At 42.1% G+C, this 19,385-nt stretch overlaps 1 protein-coding gene across 11 annotated transcripts in view; it reads right to left on the bottom strand.

The window, feature by feature from the left end:
• The window catches only part of HUWE1 (HECT, UBA and WWE domain containing E3 ubiquitin protein ligase 1), a 59,589-nt gene that overhangs the window by 18,249 nt on the left and 21,955 nt on the right, over window positions 1-19,385 (bottom strand). For 3 of the 11 annotated variants that reach the window (XM_072123839.1, XM_072123837.1, XM_072123840.1), the window contains exons 26-55: window positions 18,834-19,079; window positions 18,602-18,735; window positions 18,024-18,124; window positions 17,697-17,882; window positions 17,327-17,543; window positions 17,119-17,241; window positions 16,302-16,539; window positions 15,918-16,150; window positions 15,637-15,760; window positions 15,067-15,162; window positions 14,401-14,670; window positions 14,152-14,304; window positions 7,823-7,950; window positions 7,660-7,741; window positions 6,489-6,665; window positions 6,209-6,368; window positions 5,417-5,775; window positions 5,042-5,237; window positions 4,764-4,931; window positions 4,278-4,426; window positions 4,126-4,192; window positions 3,745-3,965; window positions 3,450-3,661; window positions 2,665-2,847; window positions 2,397-2,569; window positions 2,171-2,316; window positions 2,022-2,079; window positions 1,163-1,258; window positions 293-423; window positions 18-186 (exon numbers count right to left, since the gene is read on the bottom strand). In XM_072123839.1, the coding sequence (XP_071979940.1) occupies window positions 18-186; window positions 293-423; window positions 1,163-1,258; window positions 2,022-2,079; window positions 2,171-2,316; window positions 2,397-2,569; window positions 2,665-2,847; window positions 3,450-3,661; window positions 3,745-3,965; window positions 4,126-4,192; window positions 4,278-4,426; window positions 4,764-4,931; window positions 5,042-5,237; window positions 5,417-5,775; window positions 6,209-6,368; window positions 6,489-6,665; window positions 7,660-7,741; window positions 7,823-7,950; window positions 14,152-14,304; window positions 14,401-14,670; window positions 15,067-15,162; window positions 15,637-15,760; window positions 15,918-16,150; window positions 16,302-16,539; window positions 17,119-17,241; window positions 17,327-17,543; window positions 17,697-17,882; window positions 18,024-18,124; window positions 18,602-18,735; window positions 18,834-19,079 (4,996 nt within the window). The remainder of the gene's footprint in view (window positions 1-17; window positions 187-292; window positions 424-1,162; window positions 1,259-2,021; window positions 2,080-2,170; window positions 2,317-2,396; window positions 2,570-2,664; window positions 2,848-3,449; window positions 3,662-3,744; window positions 3,966-4,125; window positions 4,193-4,277; window positions 4,427-4,763; window positions 4,932-5,041; window positions 5,238-5,416; window positions 5,776-6,208; window positions 6,369-6,488; window positions 6,666-7,659; window positions 7,742-7,822; window positions 7,951-14,151; window positions 14,305-14,400; window positions 14,671-15,066; window positions 15,163-15,636; window positions 15,761-15,917; window positions 16,151-16,301; window positions 16,540-17,118; window positions 17,242-17,326; window positions 17,544-17,696; window positions 17,883-18,023; window positions 18,125-18,601; window positions 18,736-18,833; window positions 19,080-19,385) is intronic. The other 8 variants (XM_072123834.1, XM_072123836.1, XM_072123843.1 and 5 more) reach the window with 4 other exon arrangements.

Below are 19,385 nucleotides of genomic sequence, written 5' to 3'. Positions count from 1 at the left end.
AAATGTATAAATCTTACTGGCATTGGAGAACATGTTATCAAACTCTATAATGAGATCATCCTCTCTGTCAAATCTCTCAAAGCGCACAAGGGGCGATGCATTCATGTCAGGGTAATCCTCATCCAGCTCCATCTCTGAACAATCATCGTCGTCGTCTTCATCCCCATCCTCGCCCTCTTCATCATCCTAAAAAAAAAAAAAAAAATTTATAATGTAAAGGACCCCTTTTCCAACGTGTGAGAAAGTAGTAAACACATCATCAGACAATTCTTTTTGTTGTTGTATAACCTACTTGATCATCCTCATCTTCCTCCTCCTCCTCTTCCTCCTCCTCCTGACTGTCTTCATCCTCATTGCTGCCGCTACTGTCCTCCTCTTGTGTATGTTCTTCTTCGTCCTCAGGGTCCAGGATGTTCATAGAATCTATTATAGGAAATAGGGGAAGTAATAATGGACACATTTATAAAAAAAAATGCCAATGAAATCTCACTGGTGCCGATGGGTATTGGTGGGTGGGTGCTGCAATCTACAAAATATCTCCCATCCTGATATTGAAAAATATGACAAAATATACAACCAGTGTATTTTGCTCTCCCTGTATGTATTGTTGTAAGTGAAAGTAACTAATAGTTAACTTTATTCAATAGTTTCATAATGCAATAAAGCTTACTTGTAATCCAGTTATAAGTGTAGATGGAACTCTTGAACAGATGTAGATATTCAAGAGTTCGATCGCAAGCTATAAAAAGCAAGAACAGAAACGATCCCTGACGAAGGAAGCCGAATAGCTTCTGAAACGCGTAGGAAATTTGTCCTTCACTACCGTCCATAGCCAAGCGGTCACGAAGCAGGAACGCGGGACACCTGAACACAGCTACCGGCTGAGGCGTATTCGGGTCCTTCCCAGCAAGGAGTGAATGCAAGTTCTACACTTATAACTGGATTACAAGTAAGGTTTATTGCGTTATGAGACTACTGAATAAAGTTAACATTTAGTTACTGTCACATACGACAATACATATAGGGAGCGCAAAATACATTGTGTTGTATATTTTAATAAAGGACACAGACACAAATACAACAATCTCAAGATGAAACTGCTAATGAAGCTAAAGTAGTAAAATACTTAGAATCAGACCTCATCACATGCCTGGTGACTTACCTTCCCTATTAGCCTGAAGTGTTGATGCTTGGCTCAGATTTGTAGGAGCCTCATCCATTAACACATCTTCCTGGGATTCATCTTCTACACGACTACCTGCAACAGGAGGGCATTTACTCAGTCAAGGTATTCATGTGATTTTAAACATTTGCACATATCTCTAAAAAGGTTGACCACAGCCCAAAAGGATTAGGTGGAGTTCTGTGCAGGCGCTGTTCATTGACACAAAGTAAGGGACCAGTGGTGAGAGCAGAGGTCCAACAACCCTGGGAGAATGCAAATGGAAAGGAGGTCATCAACTTCCTGTTGCAGACATTAATTTCCTGCTACTATGGATGTATGTTGGTCTGCAGCGTAGCATTTACCACTACTATTATGTGCACCGCATGTCTGTATTTAGCTGGTGCTGGACAGTGTCTAATACAGTTGTATAGGATGGGTGTATTACCCACTCCACCTAAAGCTACATTCACACGAACATACGGTGTATATACGTTCCCCATACACGGCGATGGGAGCGGTACGGTGCAGCACACGTGCCGTTCTGTAGCCGGGAAAGATAGGTCAGGTCCTATACTGTACCGGAATATGGCGCCATGTGCCATATATTACTCTGGAGAGGGGCAGGGGTGAGCGGCGCTCATTCCCCTCCTCCTCTCCCCGGAGCCGATGTATGCCCGCCGTACTACGGTACGGGGGGCATACATTGTGTGAAAGTAGCCTAGATTAAAAATGTCTCTTGTCCTGGAGCAGCTAATTAACATAATCCTTCATTTATGCAGGATTTGTCACCAAGATCCAAGTAGTAGTGGTATGAGAACCACCAATTAGATATATTGTAAAGTAACGAAAAAAGTACCTGCAGCCCCATCTCGCTCGAGAAGCTCATCTATTAGATCTTCTAATTCAGTCTCCACCTTCAAAATAGAAAAAAAAAATATTAAAGTATAAAATAAAATGATCCTGCAGGACATCACAAAGAAAAAAAAAAAAAAAAAAAGTGTTCACCTGCATCTCCTGGGTGCTGAGAACTTCAGGTTGTCCTGTAATGACCACAGCATCAGTCTCTGCCTCTCCATCCATGATGTCTCCATCTGTCACTTCAGCCTGGGAAACATCTTGGTCTTCCTCCTGAGCTTCAGCTCCAGCTTCCCCTAAACGACCCATAGGTAAATATATATCAATATTCTAAAGACACAGTGAAAAGTGAGTACCTGACTTGACAGCTCTGTACCTGTGTCTGGCTGGTTACTGTTTGGATCCCTGGGAGCTCCATGAGTGTCCTGCTCAGACTTATTTTTTCCAGATGTGCCTTTGCTCCCAAATAGCCCACTTGGCTGATTTACTATGCGTGACAAGGTCTCTAGTGGCTTCAGTGCTGCATTCACAGTGTTTGCCATGTTTGGACTACAAAATAAAATTACATAAAACACACAATTGTAACAACTTCTCCATTTAATGTCCCTTACCGACACTAAACATAGCATAAGACATTGCCACACCTTGACAAGTCCAGGCTGTGAGGTACCCGAGCCAGATCGCTAACCAGACCCTTCTTCAGGAAGAGACGAATGATATTGTTCATGCCATTGTGCTGCGTTTTGGTGGCGGCACTGCTGTAGAAGCTCGAAGTGGACGGGCAGGACTCCATTATGGTGCTAATAATACACATCACAGCCTGCAACCTGCACAATCAGAAGCATGAAGTCAATAAATAAGACAAGTAAAACAATAGTAGTGAAAATGCAGTGCATCAGTGTAGATCGCATGGGGAATAAAGATGACAACTACCCAAAACAGCTTAAAAGGTCGGTTACAACATTAGCCACAATTTGCCGAGGATTTCAGAACAGGATGAGGCATCCCTAAGTGTGTTAAGGTAGCAGAGAATATTTTCAGCTCTCTGCGTTGAACATTCCCTGCCCAAAGAGTGTCGGCTGTAGTATTCAAATCGGGACACGAGCCAGTGCCCATCAATAAGAAGGGATGTCAATTATTATTACTTTTATGCCCACACCTGTATAGCAGGTCTCTAGGGCGTCTGCCTTACTCTGCGCTGTTGCATTAAAAACGCTGATAGAAGATTCAATTTAAGCAACTTTGGGTGACCCTGAATAAAGCACTACTGCATGCCTTTGTTGCAGCCTTGCTGATGACATCTTGTCGTCTACAATTCAACTGTTAGAAGTTATGGTCATTACTGGGCACCCAAAAACCTCTGCACTCCAAATGTAAAGTTTCAAATCTGTCATCAGAAAATGTTCTACATAAATACGGAGAACTTTACCTGGCATGCTTCTCTGTACTCTCAGCCATTGCCAGGGCACGGCCAAGTGCTGCCTTTACTTCATTCACAAGCGCTACCTGGGCATCAGTACCACTTCCAGCAGCGGCCAGGCTGGCGAGGAAAAGGCGTGCCAAGGCTGGGGTGTCCTTGTCCTCAGCGTTCTGAGTGTGAGGAAGGAGATGATCCAAGACAAAGGCCAGGACACTGCAATCCTGCATGGAAAAACAGAAATCAAATATGTTCATATACTCCAATGCAGCGGATGTTGTAATCTTATTCCTGACTTATAACGTACCTCTTTAATAAGCTCAGATTGCCCAGCTGTATAGTTGTAGTTGGCTATGAGTGTAGCTATACCCACATAAGACCGGACCAGCTCCGCCAACAGTCGGAGTATAGTAGAAGTGGGCAGAAGAGGTTTGCTGCCTTTCGCCTTCTGCTTTCCTTCTTCTGAATTGCGGTCGCCTTCTTTGTCCTTTTTACCTCCTTCACGGTTTTCCTCTGGAGTTAGAGCTGCTATGAGATGAATGGGAATTATAAGTTTTAAAGAAAAGCACCCAGCTTTCCAAGAACTCTAACATACACAGTAGAAAGACACTGTTACAAGGCACTGGGGCATAGTGAATAAAAACACACAATTAAAAAGTCTACCAATATCATAATGCTAGTCACTTACTTTCTCCTTGAGGAGTCCCAGACTGTGGAGTCTCGGTAGATGAGCTGTCAGCAGTGAAGACACGGGCCTAAAAAGGAAAAAAAAAAACTGGATTAAAAACTGGCGAAATATTCTCAAAACAAAACAAGACGCATAGAAGAAAAAATGCTTACATTGATGGCAAAGCTGCCTTGGGGATCAAAGTCACTGCCTTGTCTGGTGAGATCTCTGTACTGCTGGAAAACTTCATCACCCATGTCTTGCAAGATTTGACTGACTTCTTGGTTCATACCCACAGGTTTTTGCTCATTCTTCTCAGTCACTACAAAACACAATGGATTGATGTAAGTTATTGTGGTGATGGCCCTCATTCCTGTTTCAACGGATGATGGGTTTAGTCTGCAAATATCTTGTTTGTTTTGTATATGTACCCCATGATCTGTTAAGCGCTACAGAATATGATAGCACCATATTAATATTATCCAATTCATACTTTTTAAAAACTGAGTCTGCATAATGTAAACATTGTGCATCAAAAACAAGCTAATGCGTTTTAAATAATGTAATCTATAATGACGTCAATATGAACACTTTATGCACAAATTAAAAGTCAGCTGATGAGATTTGTCTCAAAATATGAACACAAATGAATAGCGCACCTTCTTCTGGAGCATGATAAGCTGCCAGAGCATTCAGCATGTCGTAGATCACCTCCTTTATGGTATCAGGGATGACCGGAAGAGTGGATGGTTTCACAGGTGTGGTCTTGACCAACTGCACAGCATTAGGACCCTTGATGCGGAGATTCTCAAACTCATCATCAGATGCTGTGGGCAAACAAAGAAAAAAGTTGAATAGCCAAGGGTCCTTTTAATAAACAAAAAGGATAAATGAAAAAAGACTGACAATATTATAGAACTGTCAAAGTCAAACTCACCAGTTCCAGATCCTCGGGGTGCAGGAAGAGCTATGCGGATGCAATTGTTTGCAACCTCAGTGAAAATATCAGGATTTCGACAAGCTGCTGGGCCCAGAACCCTAAGAATATAGTTGATCTCACGAGACCCTAGGCTTCCCGATACTACGCCAGAAGTCGTGCTGCCAGCTCCACTTGTTGCTGCTGAACGTACAACCTACAAAATCGCAGAAATTTCGCATTAGAGCATAGGACACTGGAACAGATTGTGGATAAAGATTTGCCAAACACGAACTATGTGGAAGTCCTATTGAAAAAGCTGCATAACCTTATTTCCCATTACTGCTAAAAAATAAAAAATTTTATTAGAGAAACAGAATAATTAAAACTATATACCTTCTCCATTGTGTGTTGCAAAGTGCATGGGTCTTCTATGATATGCCTGAAGAGCAAGGTAACCAAAGGTGTAAAGCCATTGAATCCAGAGCTCTGGGTCAAGCTCAGAATCATTCGTGTACTCTTCAGTTCAGCAAACATCATGGCATATTTATGGTCGCGAGTAAGACGCAAGCACAGGCGGAGAGTAGCATGTAATGTGTCTGGATCCACAGGTACACCCAGCATGCTGACACATGATCGGATCAGTACAGTCACCATCTCTTCTGTGAGCCCTTGGATCACTATGTCCCCAACTTTAGGCTCTTCAGGAGGAGATTCCCTTTCTATTGTAGAGTTCTCAGTAAGCGGTGTAGTCTCTACATAAAGGATAAACACAAATAAATCAAAAACAATTCTAAAGAATAATAGGCAAGTGACCAATACAAAATAATCAAGGAAACAAAAACATGGGATCCCAAGATTAACCCCCCCCCCCCCCCCCCAACAGAAATGATACCACCAGTAGGAAAATGACCTGTCCAAATCTACACTAGAGATGAATTGGGGAAAATCCAGACAAGTTTAGTGTCCAGACACAAAGGCTCCATTATAATAAAATGTAGTCACTATCCTCCCGACTGCCTTTATACCAGCAATACTGGGTTTTGTAAGACGTGCACAGGGAAGTGAGGATATTGGGGACATCGGCTATTTAAAGGTTTGTTATTTCTGTACGGATACAGTGGTCTCTCCCATATTTCATCTCCAGCTACACTACAACTACAATAAGATGATCAAATTTGCACCCACCAGTAACCTTCTCCTCCTTTGGCTTTGTTTCAATCTCTTTGCCCTCCTCCAAGGTCTTCTCCAATTCTTGCCCATTTCCGTTCTTACCACTTTTCAGCAATCGGGGAACTCTTAGCAAAGTCAGCATGACAGGGCGGCGATTACCAGTCTCTTCATTTACCTAAAAAGCAGACATAATAGGGACTTGTACACCTTATGAAGGATGAGGACAAATTCAGGGTATTGTTTGACAAAACACTCTTTTACGCAGTCACTGGTTCTAGGATGAGCAGACAATTACCTGGACCATGGTGGTAAACTGTACAGTGTATCTTCGGCGACCAGCTGTAAATCTGACGCAAGTCTCGCCAGCTTTCCATGCTGCATCTATAGTGCTGTTGTTGCTAGCGCTGTAGCTACACCAACGTCCTGATCTGTCATCAAACCAACGCCAGTTGTTACCATTTGACTGTAGATACTGGAGAGGGAAATACAAAACAAAAAGGTAACAACCATTCACCTAATACTTAGTGTGGAAAAAACATAGGGTATCATCGTGCCAAGCCTGTCTGATATGTGGTCACCACATGAAGGTTTCAAGCATATTCTATGCCAGATGCAGGAATGGATGCAAAAAGGGAAAATTTGTGCATTTCCTTTGAGGCATCTATCGGTTAAAGGAAATCTACCATCAAAATCAATCATGATAAACCAGGGGCACTTACTCATAGATCCAGGAACCATGACTGTAGTAATCTTAAATTTGTTATCAATGTCCTCCTTCCTTCTAAAATCAACGCTTAAAATTATTCTAGCGAGCCCGAAGGTGTTAGGTGTTACCAGAGCTACCCCCACTCAGCACTTCACCTCTCTCCCTCGGCCTGATGTAATCTCACAACAGCAGAGAAAGTTTGAGCACACAGTGGGGGGCTCCCTGCACACAGCCTTAAAAGCTGATTTTAGAAAGAAGATTTGTATAATGAATATTAGAATATTAACACAGGTCACAGTGCCTGGACATGCTAGTACTATTGATTTTGATGGTATATTTCCTTTAAAGACCTATGGAACGTAACCGCACATGAAACAGTTGCTCAAAATATACCAAGATGTCAGCTGGTGTCATCTGCACTTGGAAAGCTGCCATCACCCTGTGCCACAAAGAGCTGCCAGATTATAAAACTTCCTGAATTACTGGAAGTCAGTGCAAAGGAAACTGATGGTTCAGAGGCATGGAGGTGGTAGAGAATATCAATCAGCTGTGGCTTTCATGTCACCACACAAAAGCCTGCATTGAGCTAAAGGATTTGCTGTGAATTTCAAGTACCTGACACATTATGACCTCATCCCTGCAGCAAAAAGAAAGTGTTTCAAGATAATCGTTCTGTAACAGACATCTGCAGTGAAGGCAATGCACTCATACTTAAATACATGATCACCAAATTGACACCAAAACATTTCCAAGCAGTTACCCTGTTCATCTGCATTCTCCTTTTGGAGGAAATGGAGGTTTTCTCATAGAAGTCAATAAGTAGGAGGACAGGAGTAATCCACCTGGAAAAAATGGTATTGGCTGGGTGTTATTCTGACACAGGTATAGCTGTAGTTAAAGTTAGTTGTAGATAGGGGGCTTACTTGGGTGTCTGCACTTCCTTCTGCTCCTTCGCTGCCTGCAGACATGGCTGGACCACCTCCAGTAGCTTAATCAGTACATTGAGGATGCCACTTGTTTCAACCACTCTGGCACACGGTAGCTTCAACTCCTGTGACCAGGCAAAGTAAAATGAGTTTTGGAAAAATAGTGGCTCACCTGGCTCAGCGTCGTGCTCATGGAGTACGTCCGGACCTTGACGTGGTATCACATAGGAAAAAGAAACAAATTCACTCCGGCACCGGCGTGGCTCATTTAAAATCTTGTTCAAGTCTTTATTTTCTTTATATTAAAAAATGAAAAATGACAACCCATTGGCAACACCGGTTATGGCATAGTACAGGATTTGAGCCTACGCGTTTCAGGTGCTGGACGCACCCTTAATCATGGCATAAATACAAGTGCAAAAGAATTGACAATATATACCCGGACCAACATGACGTAGTCAGTGTGTTTCCGGTGAACGCCCTCGTATTTAGTTAACCCTAAAATTACCAACATATAAAATAAAATAAATACATATCGTTATTACTGAAACCTCTAAGCATGTATTCCTATAGGAAAGACAATCTTAATACGACCATTAGTTTAGAGATAATACGAGAATCGAATGCTAGATCGAGTATCAAATTGTCACGTGATACTGAGATATCACGTGATCATTCAATCGTGACGTGAGAGAATCCCATGGCAACAGACTGAGCGTCATGGCACACCAGCTCTTCGTGGCGGCGCAACAAGACAAAGGTATGTGAGTTGAACCCGATGTATAGTATATAATTTGTGCTGTGTGAGGCGCAACAAGACAAAGGTATGTGAGTTGAACCAGATGTATAGTATATGATTTGAGAAACTATGCTGTTGATGGAAGGGGGGAAAAGAGGTCTATATTCAATAATGGAATAAGAATTCGTGTTTATAATTTAAACCTCTGGGCACTCTTGTGTCTAAGGATAAGATCCAAAAGGCTTCCCTGTCTCTTAGTGCTTTGAGTCTGTCTCCCCCTCTTACTGATCCTTGGACTTGTTCAATGGCATATGTTTCAAGACTTGATGTACTACCTTGATGTTTTTCTAGAAAGTGTCTGACCGCCCCAGATATATTTTTTTTAGAGAAATCTTTCTTATTGATGTCTCTGAGGTGCTCAGTAAATCTTTCCTTAAATTTTCTGATAGTACACCCTATGTACATCACGTTGCAAATATTGCATCTAATGATATATATAATGTGTTTACTGTTGCAGTTAAGGTGTTTTTTGATGTAAAACATCGAGGAACTGTCCGTATTTGTAAATGTTCTCGTGTTTTTTACATAACCACATGTTATACACGGATAGGTTCCACATTTATAGAAACCCTTGGTGTTGAGCCATGTATGGGTTCTATTTTTGAACGGGTCACGTACCATACTAGGAGATATATGATTGCCTAGTGTCGGTGATCTCCTTGACACAACCTTGCATCCTTGTTGCAAAATGTTGGCCAATTTTTCATCTTCCATCAAAATCGGTAGATTCTTTTCTATGATGTGCTTAATTTGAAAATATTGGTTGCTAAACTGCAATGTCACATAGGGGATGTCAGAGGGTGTATCAGGTGGAGTGACTGTGGGTTTGCTGTATAGAAGTTGTTTGCGGTTTCTATTGTTTGCTATGTCTCTGGCTCTACCCAGCATCCAACCAGGATAGTTTCTCTTTTTCAATCTACATATAATGTTGTCAGCTTCTGTGTCATAATTGTGGGTGGTACTACAGTTTCTTCTGGCTCTAATAAGTTCGCCAACTGGAATGCCCTTAATGGTGTGTAATGGATGGGAACTCTGAGCATGGAGTATGGTGTTGCCAGACGTCTTTTTGCGGTGTGTACGTGTCTCAATGTTACCCCCCTTACCAATGGTCAGATGTAAGTCCAAAAAAACCATCTCTTCTCTGCTAACACAGTGAGTAAACTGTAGATTGAATGGATTGTTATTGATATACTCAGTAAACACTGGTATGGCAGACACATCGCCCCCCCAAACGATCAGGAGGTCGTCGATGTATCTGCCATACCAGTGCACCGAGTCTAGAAAAGGATTGTTGTCGGAATAAATATATCTCTCCTCCCAGTAAGCCATAACCAAGTTAGCCAGCGAAGGGGAATATTTGGCTCCCATTGAAACCCCACAGGTCTGTAAATAATGAGAATTATTAAAGGAAAAGAAATTATGTGTCATGAGATACCATGTCAATTCCTTGATGATTAATTTGTGGTTGGATTCATATGACGTGTATCTATCCAAGTGATGATTTAAAGCCTCCATAGCCACCAAGTGGGGAATGCTGGTATATAGAGAAACAACGTCGCATCCCACCCAGGAAAATTCTGGGGACCATTCTATCGTATCCATTGATCTTAAGATATCCCTTGTATCCTGAATGTATCCTGGTATTCTTTTAACCAGTGGTTGGAGTTGTAAATCCAACCATTCACAAGCGTGTTCGTTCAGGGATCCTATGCCCGATATAATTGGGCGCATAGGGGGGGGGTTGGTTCTTTTATGTACCTTGGGGAGGGCATGTAGGATGGGCATAATGGGATGAGAAACTTCCAGAAATTCTCTTTCTTTAGGAGAAAACACACCCAAACCGACCCCATCCACCAAAATTTGCATTAACAACTTAGAATACGTTTTGGTGGGATCCCCCGACAATTTGGTATAAGATGCTTGGTCTCCCAGCAAATTGGAGACTTGGTTTGTATACATTTCCAAGTCCATCACGACCACACAGCCTCCCTTATCTGCCATTTTTATGACACGGGACGTGTCCTCCTCAAGTTCCTTTAGGGCCGAGCGCTGTTTGTGGTTGAGATTGGACCTGGTTTTAGAGTTGCTGGAGGAGCAAGCATCGTGCAATTTTTTTAGGTCTCGTTCGATGACCTCCTGATATCGGTCCATAGATAAAGTCCTGGACTGGACGGGATAGAACTGGGGATTAGGAATATTTAATTTTTTTATATTTTGATGTTCAATTTTTTGACCCCGTTCATCCAGTTCGGCCAAGGCCAATATGGACAACTGTTCCGAAAATTTGAAACCTGTGAACATGTTATCCTGGATAGGAGCAACAGATGTTCTTGGTTCATGATTTGAAACAATGAACCAAGAACATCTGTTGCTCCTATCCAGGATAACATGTTCACAGGTTTCAAATTTTCGGAACAGTTGTCCATATTGGCCTTGGCCGAACTGGATGAACGGGGTCAAAAAATTGAACATCAAAATATAAAAAAATTAAATATTCCTAATCCCCAGTTCTATCCCGTCCAGTCCAGGACTTTATCTATGGACCGATATCAGGAGGTCATCGAACGAGACCTAAAAAAATTGCACGATGCTTGCTCCTCCAGCAACTCTAAAACCAGGTCCAATCTCAACCACAAACAGCGCTCGGCCCTAAAGGAACTTGAGGAGGACACGTCCCGTGTCATAAAAATGGCAGATAAGGGAGGCTGTGTGGTCGTGATGGACTTGGAAATGTATACAAACCAAGTCTCCAATTTGCTGGGAGACCAAGCATCTTATACCAAATTGTCGGGGGATCCCACCAAAACGTATTCTAAGTTGTTAATGCAAATTTTGGTGGATGGGGTCGGTTTGGGTGTGTTTTCTCCTAAAGAAAGAGAATTTCTGGAAGTTTCTCATCCCATTATGCCCATCCTACATGCCCTCCCCAAGGTACATAAAAGAACCAACCCCCCCCCTATGCGCCCAATTATATCGGGCATAGGATCCCTGAACGAACACGCTTGTGAATGGTTGGATTTACAACTCCAACCACTGGTTAAAAGAATACCAGGATACATTCAGGATACAAGGGATATCTTAAGATCAATGGATACGATAGAATGGTCCCCAGAATTTTCCTGGGTGGGATGCGACGTTGTTTCTCTATATACCAGCATTCCCCACTCGGTGGCTATGGAGGCTTTAAATCATCACTTGGATAGATACACGTCATATGAATCCAACCACAAATTAATCATCAAGGAATTGACATGGTATCTCATGACACATAATTTCTTTTCCTTTAATAATTCTCATTATTTACAGACCTGTGGGGTTTCAATGGGAGCCAAATATTCCCCTTCGCTGGCTAACTTGGTTATGGCTTACTGGGAGGAGAGATATATTTATTCCGACAACAATCCTTTTCTAGACTCGGTGCACTGGTATGGCAGATACATCGACGACCTCCTGATCGTTTGGGGGGGCGATGTGTCTGCCATACCAGTGTTTACTGAGTATATCAATAACAATCCATTCAATCTACAGTTTACTCACTGTGTTAGCAGAGAAGAGATGGTTTTTTTGGACTTACATCTGACCATTGGTAAGGGGGGTAACATTGAGACACGTACACACCGCAAAAAGACGTCTGGCAACACCATACTCCATGCTCAGAGTTCCCATCCATTACACACCATTAAGGGCATTCCAGTTGGCGAACTTATTAGAGCCAGAAGAAACTGTAGTACCACCCACAATTATGACACAGAAGCTGACAACATTATATGTAGATTGAAAAAGAGAAACTATCCTGGTTGGATGCTGGGTAGAGCCAGAGACATAGCAAACAATAGAAACCGCAAACAACTTCTATACAGCAAACCCACAGTCACTCCACCTGATACACCCTCTGACATCCCCTATGTGACATTGCAGTTTAGCAACCAATATTTTCAAATTAAGCACATCATAGAAAAGAATCTACCGATTTTGATGGAAGATGAAAAATTGGCCAACATTTTGCAACAAGGATGCAAGGTTGTGTCAAGGAGATCACCGACACTAGGCAATCATATATCTCCTAGTATGGTACGTGACCCGTTCAAAAATAGAACCCATACATGGCTCAACACCAAGGGTTTCTATAAATGTGGAACCTATCCGTGTATAACATGTGGTTATGTAAAAAACACGAGAACATTTACAAATACGGACAGTTCCTCGATGTTTTACATCAAAAAACACCTTAACTGCAACAGTAAACACATTATATATATCATTAGATGCAATATTTGCAACGTGATGTACATAGGGTGTACTATCAGAAAATTTAAGGAAAGATTTACTGAGCACCTCAGAGACATCAATAAGAAAGATTTCTCTAAAAAAAATATATCTGGGGCGGTCAGACACTTTCTAGAAAAACATCAAGGTAGTACATCAAGTCTTGAAACATATGCCATTGAACAAGTCCAAGGATCAGTAAGAGGGGGAGACAGACTCAAAGCACTAAGAGACAGGGAAGCCTTTTGGATCTTATCCTTAGACACAAGAGTGCCCAGAGGTTTAAATTATAAACACGAATTCTTATTCCATTATTGAATATAGACCTCTTTTCCCCCCTTCCATCAACAGCATAGTTTCTCAAATCATATACTATACATCTGGTTCAACTCACATACCTTTGTCTTGTTGCGCCTCACACAGCACAAATTATATACTATACATCGGGTTCAACTCACATACCTTTGTCTTGTTGCGCCGCCACGAAGAGCTGGTGTGCCATGACGCTCAGTCTGTTGCCATGGGATTCTCTCACGTCACGATTGAATGATCACGTGATATCTCAGTATCACGTGACAATTTGATACTCGATCTAGCATTCGATTCTCGTATTATCTCTAAACTAATGGTCGTATTAAGATTGTCTTTCCTATAGGAATACATGCTTAGAGGTTTCAGTAATAACGATATGTATTTATTTTATTTTATATGTTGGTAATTTTAGGGTTAACTAAATACGAGGGCGTTCACCGGAAACACACTGACTACGTCATGTTGGTCCGGGTATATATTGTCAATTCTTTTGCACTTGTATTTATGCCATGATTAAGGGTGCGTCCAGCACCTGAAACGCGTAGGCTCAAATCCTGTACTATGCCATAACCGGTGTTGCCAATGGGTTGTCATTTTTCATTTTTTAATATAAAGAAAATAAAGACTTGAACAAGATTTTAAATGAGCCACGCCGGTGCCGGAGTGAATTTGTTTCTTTTTCCAAAGTAAAATGAGTTTGGGTCATAAAGCAAGTTACTATGAACATGAGAGGATAATGCAGTACACCAGATGAACTAAGGCGGCCATGCACAATCACCTTAGGCTCTTCTCTGTGTGAGATACTGTAATCACTTATGCCTAGAGTGGTCATAGTCCTTTTATTAGTATTCATTTTGGATACTTACAACTTTTACTTAACTTTTTATACACAAAACCAGCAGTTCAGGACGTTTACAAGCTAATACATGGTGTGTGTAAATCAAAGTACCTCAAAAAGCAGAGTCAACAAAAGGATCCGAGTGGCCAGGTTGGAAGCTTGAGGAAGGGTAGCCATCTGGCTTATCCATTCAGACACAGTTTTGGTGTCGCTTGTGGTGAGTGGAAGGGCGGCCTTAATAAGGACATCTGCTGCTTCCCACACCTAGATTAAACAGAATACATTTACATTACTTCATTTTATATCCAAAATACCTAAAACTGAAAAAAAAAAAAATTCTGTTCTCCTATATGTCCTCACCTGATTAACCACTTGTTTAAGTATCATGTCCCGATAGTCTGCTCCATTCCGCTTTATAGCGGTCATAATCAGATCACAGACCCGGTAAACAGTGTCTGGTAGCTCATCCAGGAGATGGAAGCAGCCTGGAAGCATCGTGTCTGTGAAGCCATGAAGCTCCTCTTGTTCCAGGGGTTCAGCATCTTGAAACTTTTCAAGACATTTGGCTTCTTCCTCCTCCTGCTTCTCCCTGGCCTTCCGCTCTTCCTCCTCTTTTCGACGGGCAGTCTCCTAAAAAATCAATACGGAGAATTATATCATCTTCACATGCCAACTTTTCTCTAATCTAATAGCAATACCCTGTTTAGTTCTGCAATAACTAAATGTGCATTACATTGGAAAGACTACAGTTACTATTTATGTGGCTTCATATATGCAACACACAAACCAGGTTACTACAACTCCTTGAAAAAGGATGGCCTGTCACACCATGTAGGGGAGGGGAATACAGTGGATGGGAGAAAAAAAGGGAAGGGAACATTGGATCAGGAGGATGGGAGAAAGAAGAGATCAACCTTTTCTAACGCAGGCACAGGAACTAGTGCCCTTTAAAAATGTATGCATGTCTGAATGACTTTTGCACCCTTGTCTGTCCCTCTTTATCCCAACCCTGATCTTGTACTGTACCTCGGGCAGTTCTGCCCTCTGTTCCATAGGGATATCTTGTCCCAACGACATGGCAATGGCTCTCAGCATCTGATCTTCCTCTGACATACTCAAGTCCTGCAGAGCAATAACAGATACCCTGTCAGCTGGGCTGCTCTGCAGAATGGTGAGGTCAGGGCATGAGAGTAAGGATGCATAGGAATAGGAAGACATCAAGTGTCCAATGGGTATCAGGGAGCAAGAGGCGAGAAGGGTGCTGCTGCAGCTTGGCTAAGGGGCCTGCTCTGCTATGCCAGGGAGGGGGAATGGGTCACATTTTATTACCAGCCCTAACCATTTACCATTACTCAAACGTGTCTAGATGTATGGGATTATCCCTCACCTAATTATCCTAACTGTTCTGTCACATGCAGATGCTTAAATATCTGCTTTGTATGAGCAGAGTGGCACAGAAAAGCCTGCGGTAGAAAGGGGCTGGAATGGAGGAGGAGGAAAGGATGGAATGTGATGAAGGAACAGAAGAAGCAGATTTGAAGCAGAACCGGGTAAAATCAAAGAAAAAAAAACAAACAAACTGTAGATCACACTTACCCGCACAACGCCACCGATGAGGGGAGGTGGATGGGTTAGGAGATATTCAGTAGCTTGTTCCATGGTGCTTGTGTTAAGGAGGGCTTCCATCGCATGCTCCCTTGTAAAACCCATATCCATAAGCTGTAGAATGAAAACATTAAGGTTAGGAAAGTCACCCATAAAACTGGGTAAACATACTTTAAAAAAAAAAAAAAAAAAAAAAGCCAGCTCATGGCCATTACATTATGAACAAAAATTTTGTAAAGTAAATGAGCCATGTAAACTCAATTCACACTCCCACCTGCTGAAGTTGTTGCTGGTTCACTTGGGGTTCCCGCCTGGCGCCACTCTCGTCCGGCTGCCCAGCTTCTTCTTCACGGCTTCCCTCCCTCTCTTTACTCAGCCGTTCTCGAATTACTGGCTCCCCACGAAGAATGTGACACAAGATGGCGAGCATAGACTCTGCCATGCGCCCACCATACACCTTCAGCGGCTTCCGGTTCCACAGGTTCTTTATACAAGTGAAGGCTGCCTTTATGAAACAAATGGACGATGCACAATTTATGAAAACATTGCAGGATTATTCTTATTTATACGTAGAAAACACAGATCCTATGGTCTGTTTGTCCACCATAAACTTAAAAAGAAATTCAACAAACAAAATAAAAGAAATCTGGACATACCTTCTGTGTAACCACTAGGAAGCGCAAGGAGCTAAACTGAGGGAAGTTTTGTCCTCCAGGTAGCTTGGTGGGTGGTAGAGAGTGTGGAGATTCTAGAACGGTTGTAGGATTCACCATCTTTTCCACCAACATAAGCCAGGCATCCAAAAACTCCCCTGTACCGTCTGGTAGGTCAGAGTGCTCCAAGCCCTCAGAAACAGGCACTCTCCCGCCCATTGATAGGGCCCAGTTAAATGTTCTAAAATGAAAGGGGGGAGTAGAATATTAAAATTTTGGGTTCATTTACCCTACGCTATGGGGATGGCCTGGTAGAGTTGACGCTCTTGGGACTCTAAGCAGCTAAATCGGTGGCCTCAGCACCGGTGCCTAAATTTAATATGCAAATTAAAGGGGTTTTCCCACAAACATAAGTTAGGCCCTATCCACTAATCAGCCTAATTTGCTGATTAGTGTGGGTCTTCGTGATGAGACCCCCAAAGATCACGAAAACGAGGGGTCCTTCGCAGCGCTTGGCAATTTCCGTCAGCTCCATAGAGAATTATGGAGCAGAATGGTCACGCGTGGATGTCTGCTCCATCAGTCTGACTCCATCGGACCCCTCGTTTTCGTGTTCTGTGGGGGTCTCAGCACTAAGACCCCCAATGATCAGCAAGTTAAGCCCTATCCACAGGATAGGGCCTACATTTTGTTCGTGCGAAAACCCCTCTAAGGAAATAGACATTAATACATAGGTTGGGGAAAAGGGGGGACATGAATCATGTCCATTACATTGGTCTTTAAAACACACAAGTATAAAGGAAACAGACAGCTAACTTACTCAAAAAGTGCATTGTGCCCACCAGAACATAGAAACTTCTGTAACATAAGGTGATATGGATATTTCCTTTCATCAAACAGCATGGGAGAGGTAAAGCCAACAGAGCAGATAAAAAACGTTAACCTAAAAAGACAGAAGAAAAAAAAAAATTAAAACAAAGAAAAAAACACAGGGAAAACACAAAACATGCTGGAGTGCACATACTCACCTGAACCTTGGTGTCGGAGTATATGGGGGAGGTTGCCAGGAAAGCCCTTTGGTAAGTAGTTTTGTCAAAGCAGATGCTGTGGAACGAGCCGCAGGAGTAGGGGCTGTAGTTGTACTTGCTGCATGATGGCTTCGCCTTTGTCGGACAGGAGACCCCACACACAGTTTTACTAAGAGTCCAAAAAGCTCTGCTAATGCTCGACCCAACCTTGAGGACGCTGCAATGGAAACACTCAAACTCAGGGTTGTGCAGAATATTCAAGGCCCAACTAGATCAATTTCACAAACTGGCAATTAATCTTTAATTGCCGTAACTTTGCCCTTACATGAAAATATCATGTTTAACTATAAAATCTATCATTGATGCTTACCTGACAGTAATGGCTTGATCTGTTTAATCCTAGCAGCCATTGCTGGTGTGATCTTCGGTTTACCCTTTGGATCAGAAGTGCTTGGTTCATCAGTTTCCATGGGGGCGAGCGAGTCCCCATCCAACCCAATTCCCTCCAGCAAACCAGTTGTTTCTTCATTTGTAGCTGAACTATCAACATCTCCATCTGTTGGTTGATTAGTAAAAACCTCATGTGATTAGTAAAAACATGGGGCTCCATAACAAAGCTTACAATTCATAACAAGCATTTGTACACAATACTTAGTCATTATACTTTGATTTGTACTACAGACAAACACTTAAATACCTGGTCTTTTGGCTCCTTGTGGTAATGTACTTGCAGTCTTCTCCTCCTTGGGGGCCAGTTTTTGCATGTCTGCTTGTCCAAATTCACACCCAGGTGGCAAACTGAGGCAACAGAAAGTAGTGCAGTGAACAAGAGTAACTTTAAAGAGGACTCATCACCTACCAGTTAAAATCCATCCCAAACTATTCCCATTGTCATTATTCTTGGCTTTATACTGTGATGCAGCTGTTTTTTAAGAAGGTCCTAATAACCTAATAGATTGCTAAAAAAAATAGGAACTACTTCAAACATAACGTTGGTTATTAGAAAGTGAAGGCTCATCAGATCTTCAAATTGGATTTTTCAACTTTAAATTTTGCGATATCCTATATATTGCAAAAATGTATGACTGAAAACGGTAAGCTTTCAACCCTTTAGACTATAATGGGGTTCATAGCAAGACTTTTATATGCAATTTTAGCTAGAGACGGTAATGGAGCTCCATTGTATGTGGGAACAGTCACTAAAAACATACAAGGAACTTCCAGTAATAAATGAAAGTTTCTAGTTCTACAGATAGAACCAACGGGGGTATGTACCTGTTCGGAGTACAAAGGGAAAGCAAAACTGTGCTTTCCCACACCAGCGAGCAATATAGTTGGCTGAGCTTGTTTAAAACATTGAGTCCCAATTGTGAGCCCCATTGGTTTACAGAAATGGCGCGGATCTCACTCTATAAAACAAAAGAAGAAAAAAAATATTAAAATTACAAACTGTTTGTAAATCTAGGAGATTATAAACATGAACAAAGGATTGGCTTGATTGGCTTACCTGGCCTACTCTGCACGTGTGGACAAACATCATGATGTAGGCGTGAGCCGCCGTAAGAGCGTGGAGCAGCGGTGTGGCCTGAGCAGAAAGTGTGGCATCTGTGACATTCCCAGCACACGCCAACTCTCTCAGTAGTACAGATCCACCTGGCGCCTCAATTGGTCGATGAAGGGGGTCGAGAGACGAAAGAATAGAGTCCAGCTGAAGTAGCCCTTCCTGCAGAACTTTGGGCTCATGAGATAACGTCTAAAAAACAAAAACAAACAAAATGGTAACTATTCTTTGTTGAGCATTTAACAAGCTATCATATTAGGTACATACAACTATCCACAATTCTTTCTATTGTATGCCAGATTATCTGCACTGGGTGTCTGAACTTCATTGCATGGATCAGGGTTAGACATTCTTATAGAAGTTTAAATTTTTTTTGTTAATTATGGACAATAATAGATGCTAGCCTAAAAAGTTATGCACCTTCTGGAAATATTTTGGAACAGCAGCTGCCAGGTTCTTTAGATTAATCCATAGCAGGAAAACACAGATACATCAACT

This window comes from Engystomops pustulosus, chromosome 9 (assembly GCF_040894005.1).
Source record: "Engystomops pustulosus chromosome 9, aEngPut4.maternal, whole genome shotgun sequence".
Classification (NCBI taxonomy): domain Eukaryota; kingdom Metazoa; phylum Chordata; class Amphibia; order Anura; family Leptodactylidae; genus Engystomops; species Engystomops pustulosus.
Note: the sequence above shows the minus strand (reverse complement) of the source record. Positions and strands in the feature narration are given on the sequence as shown.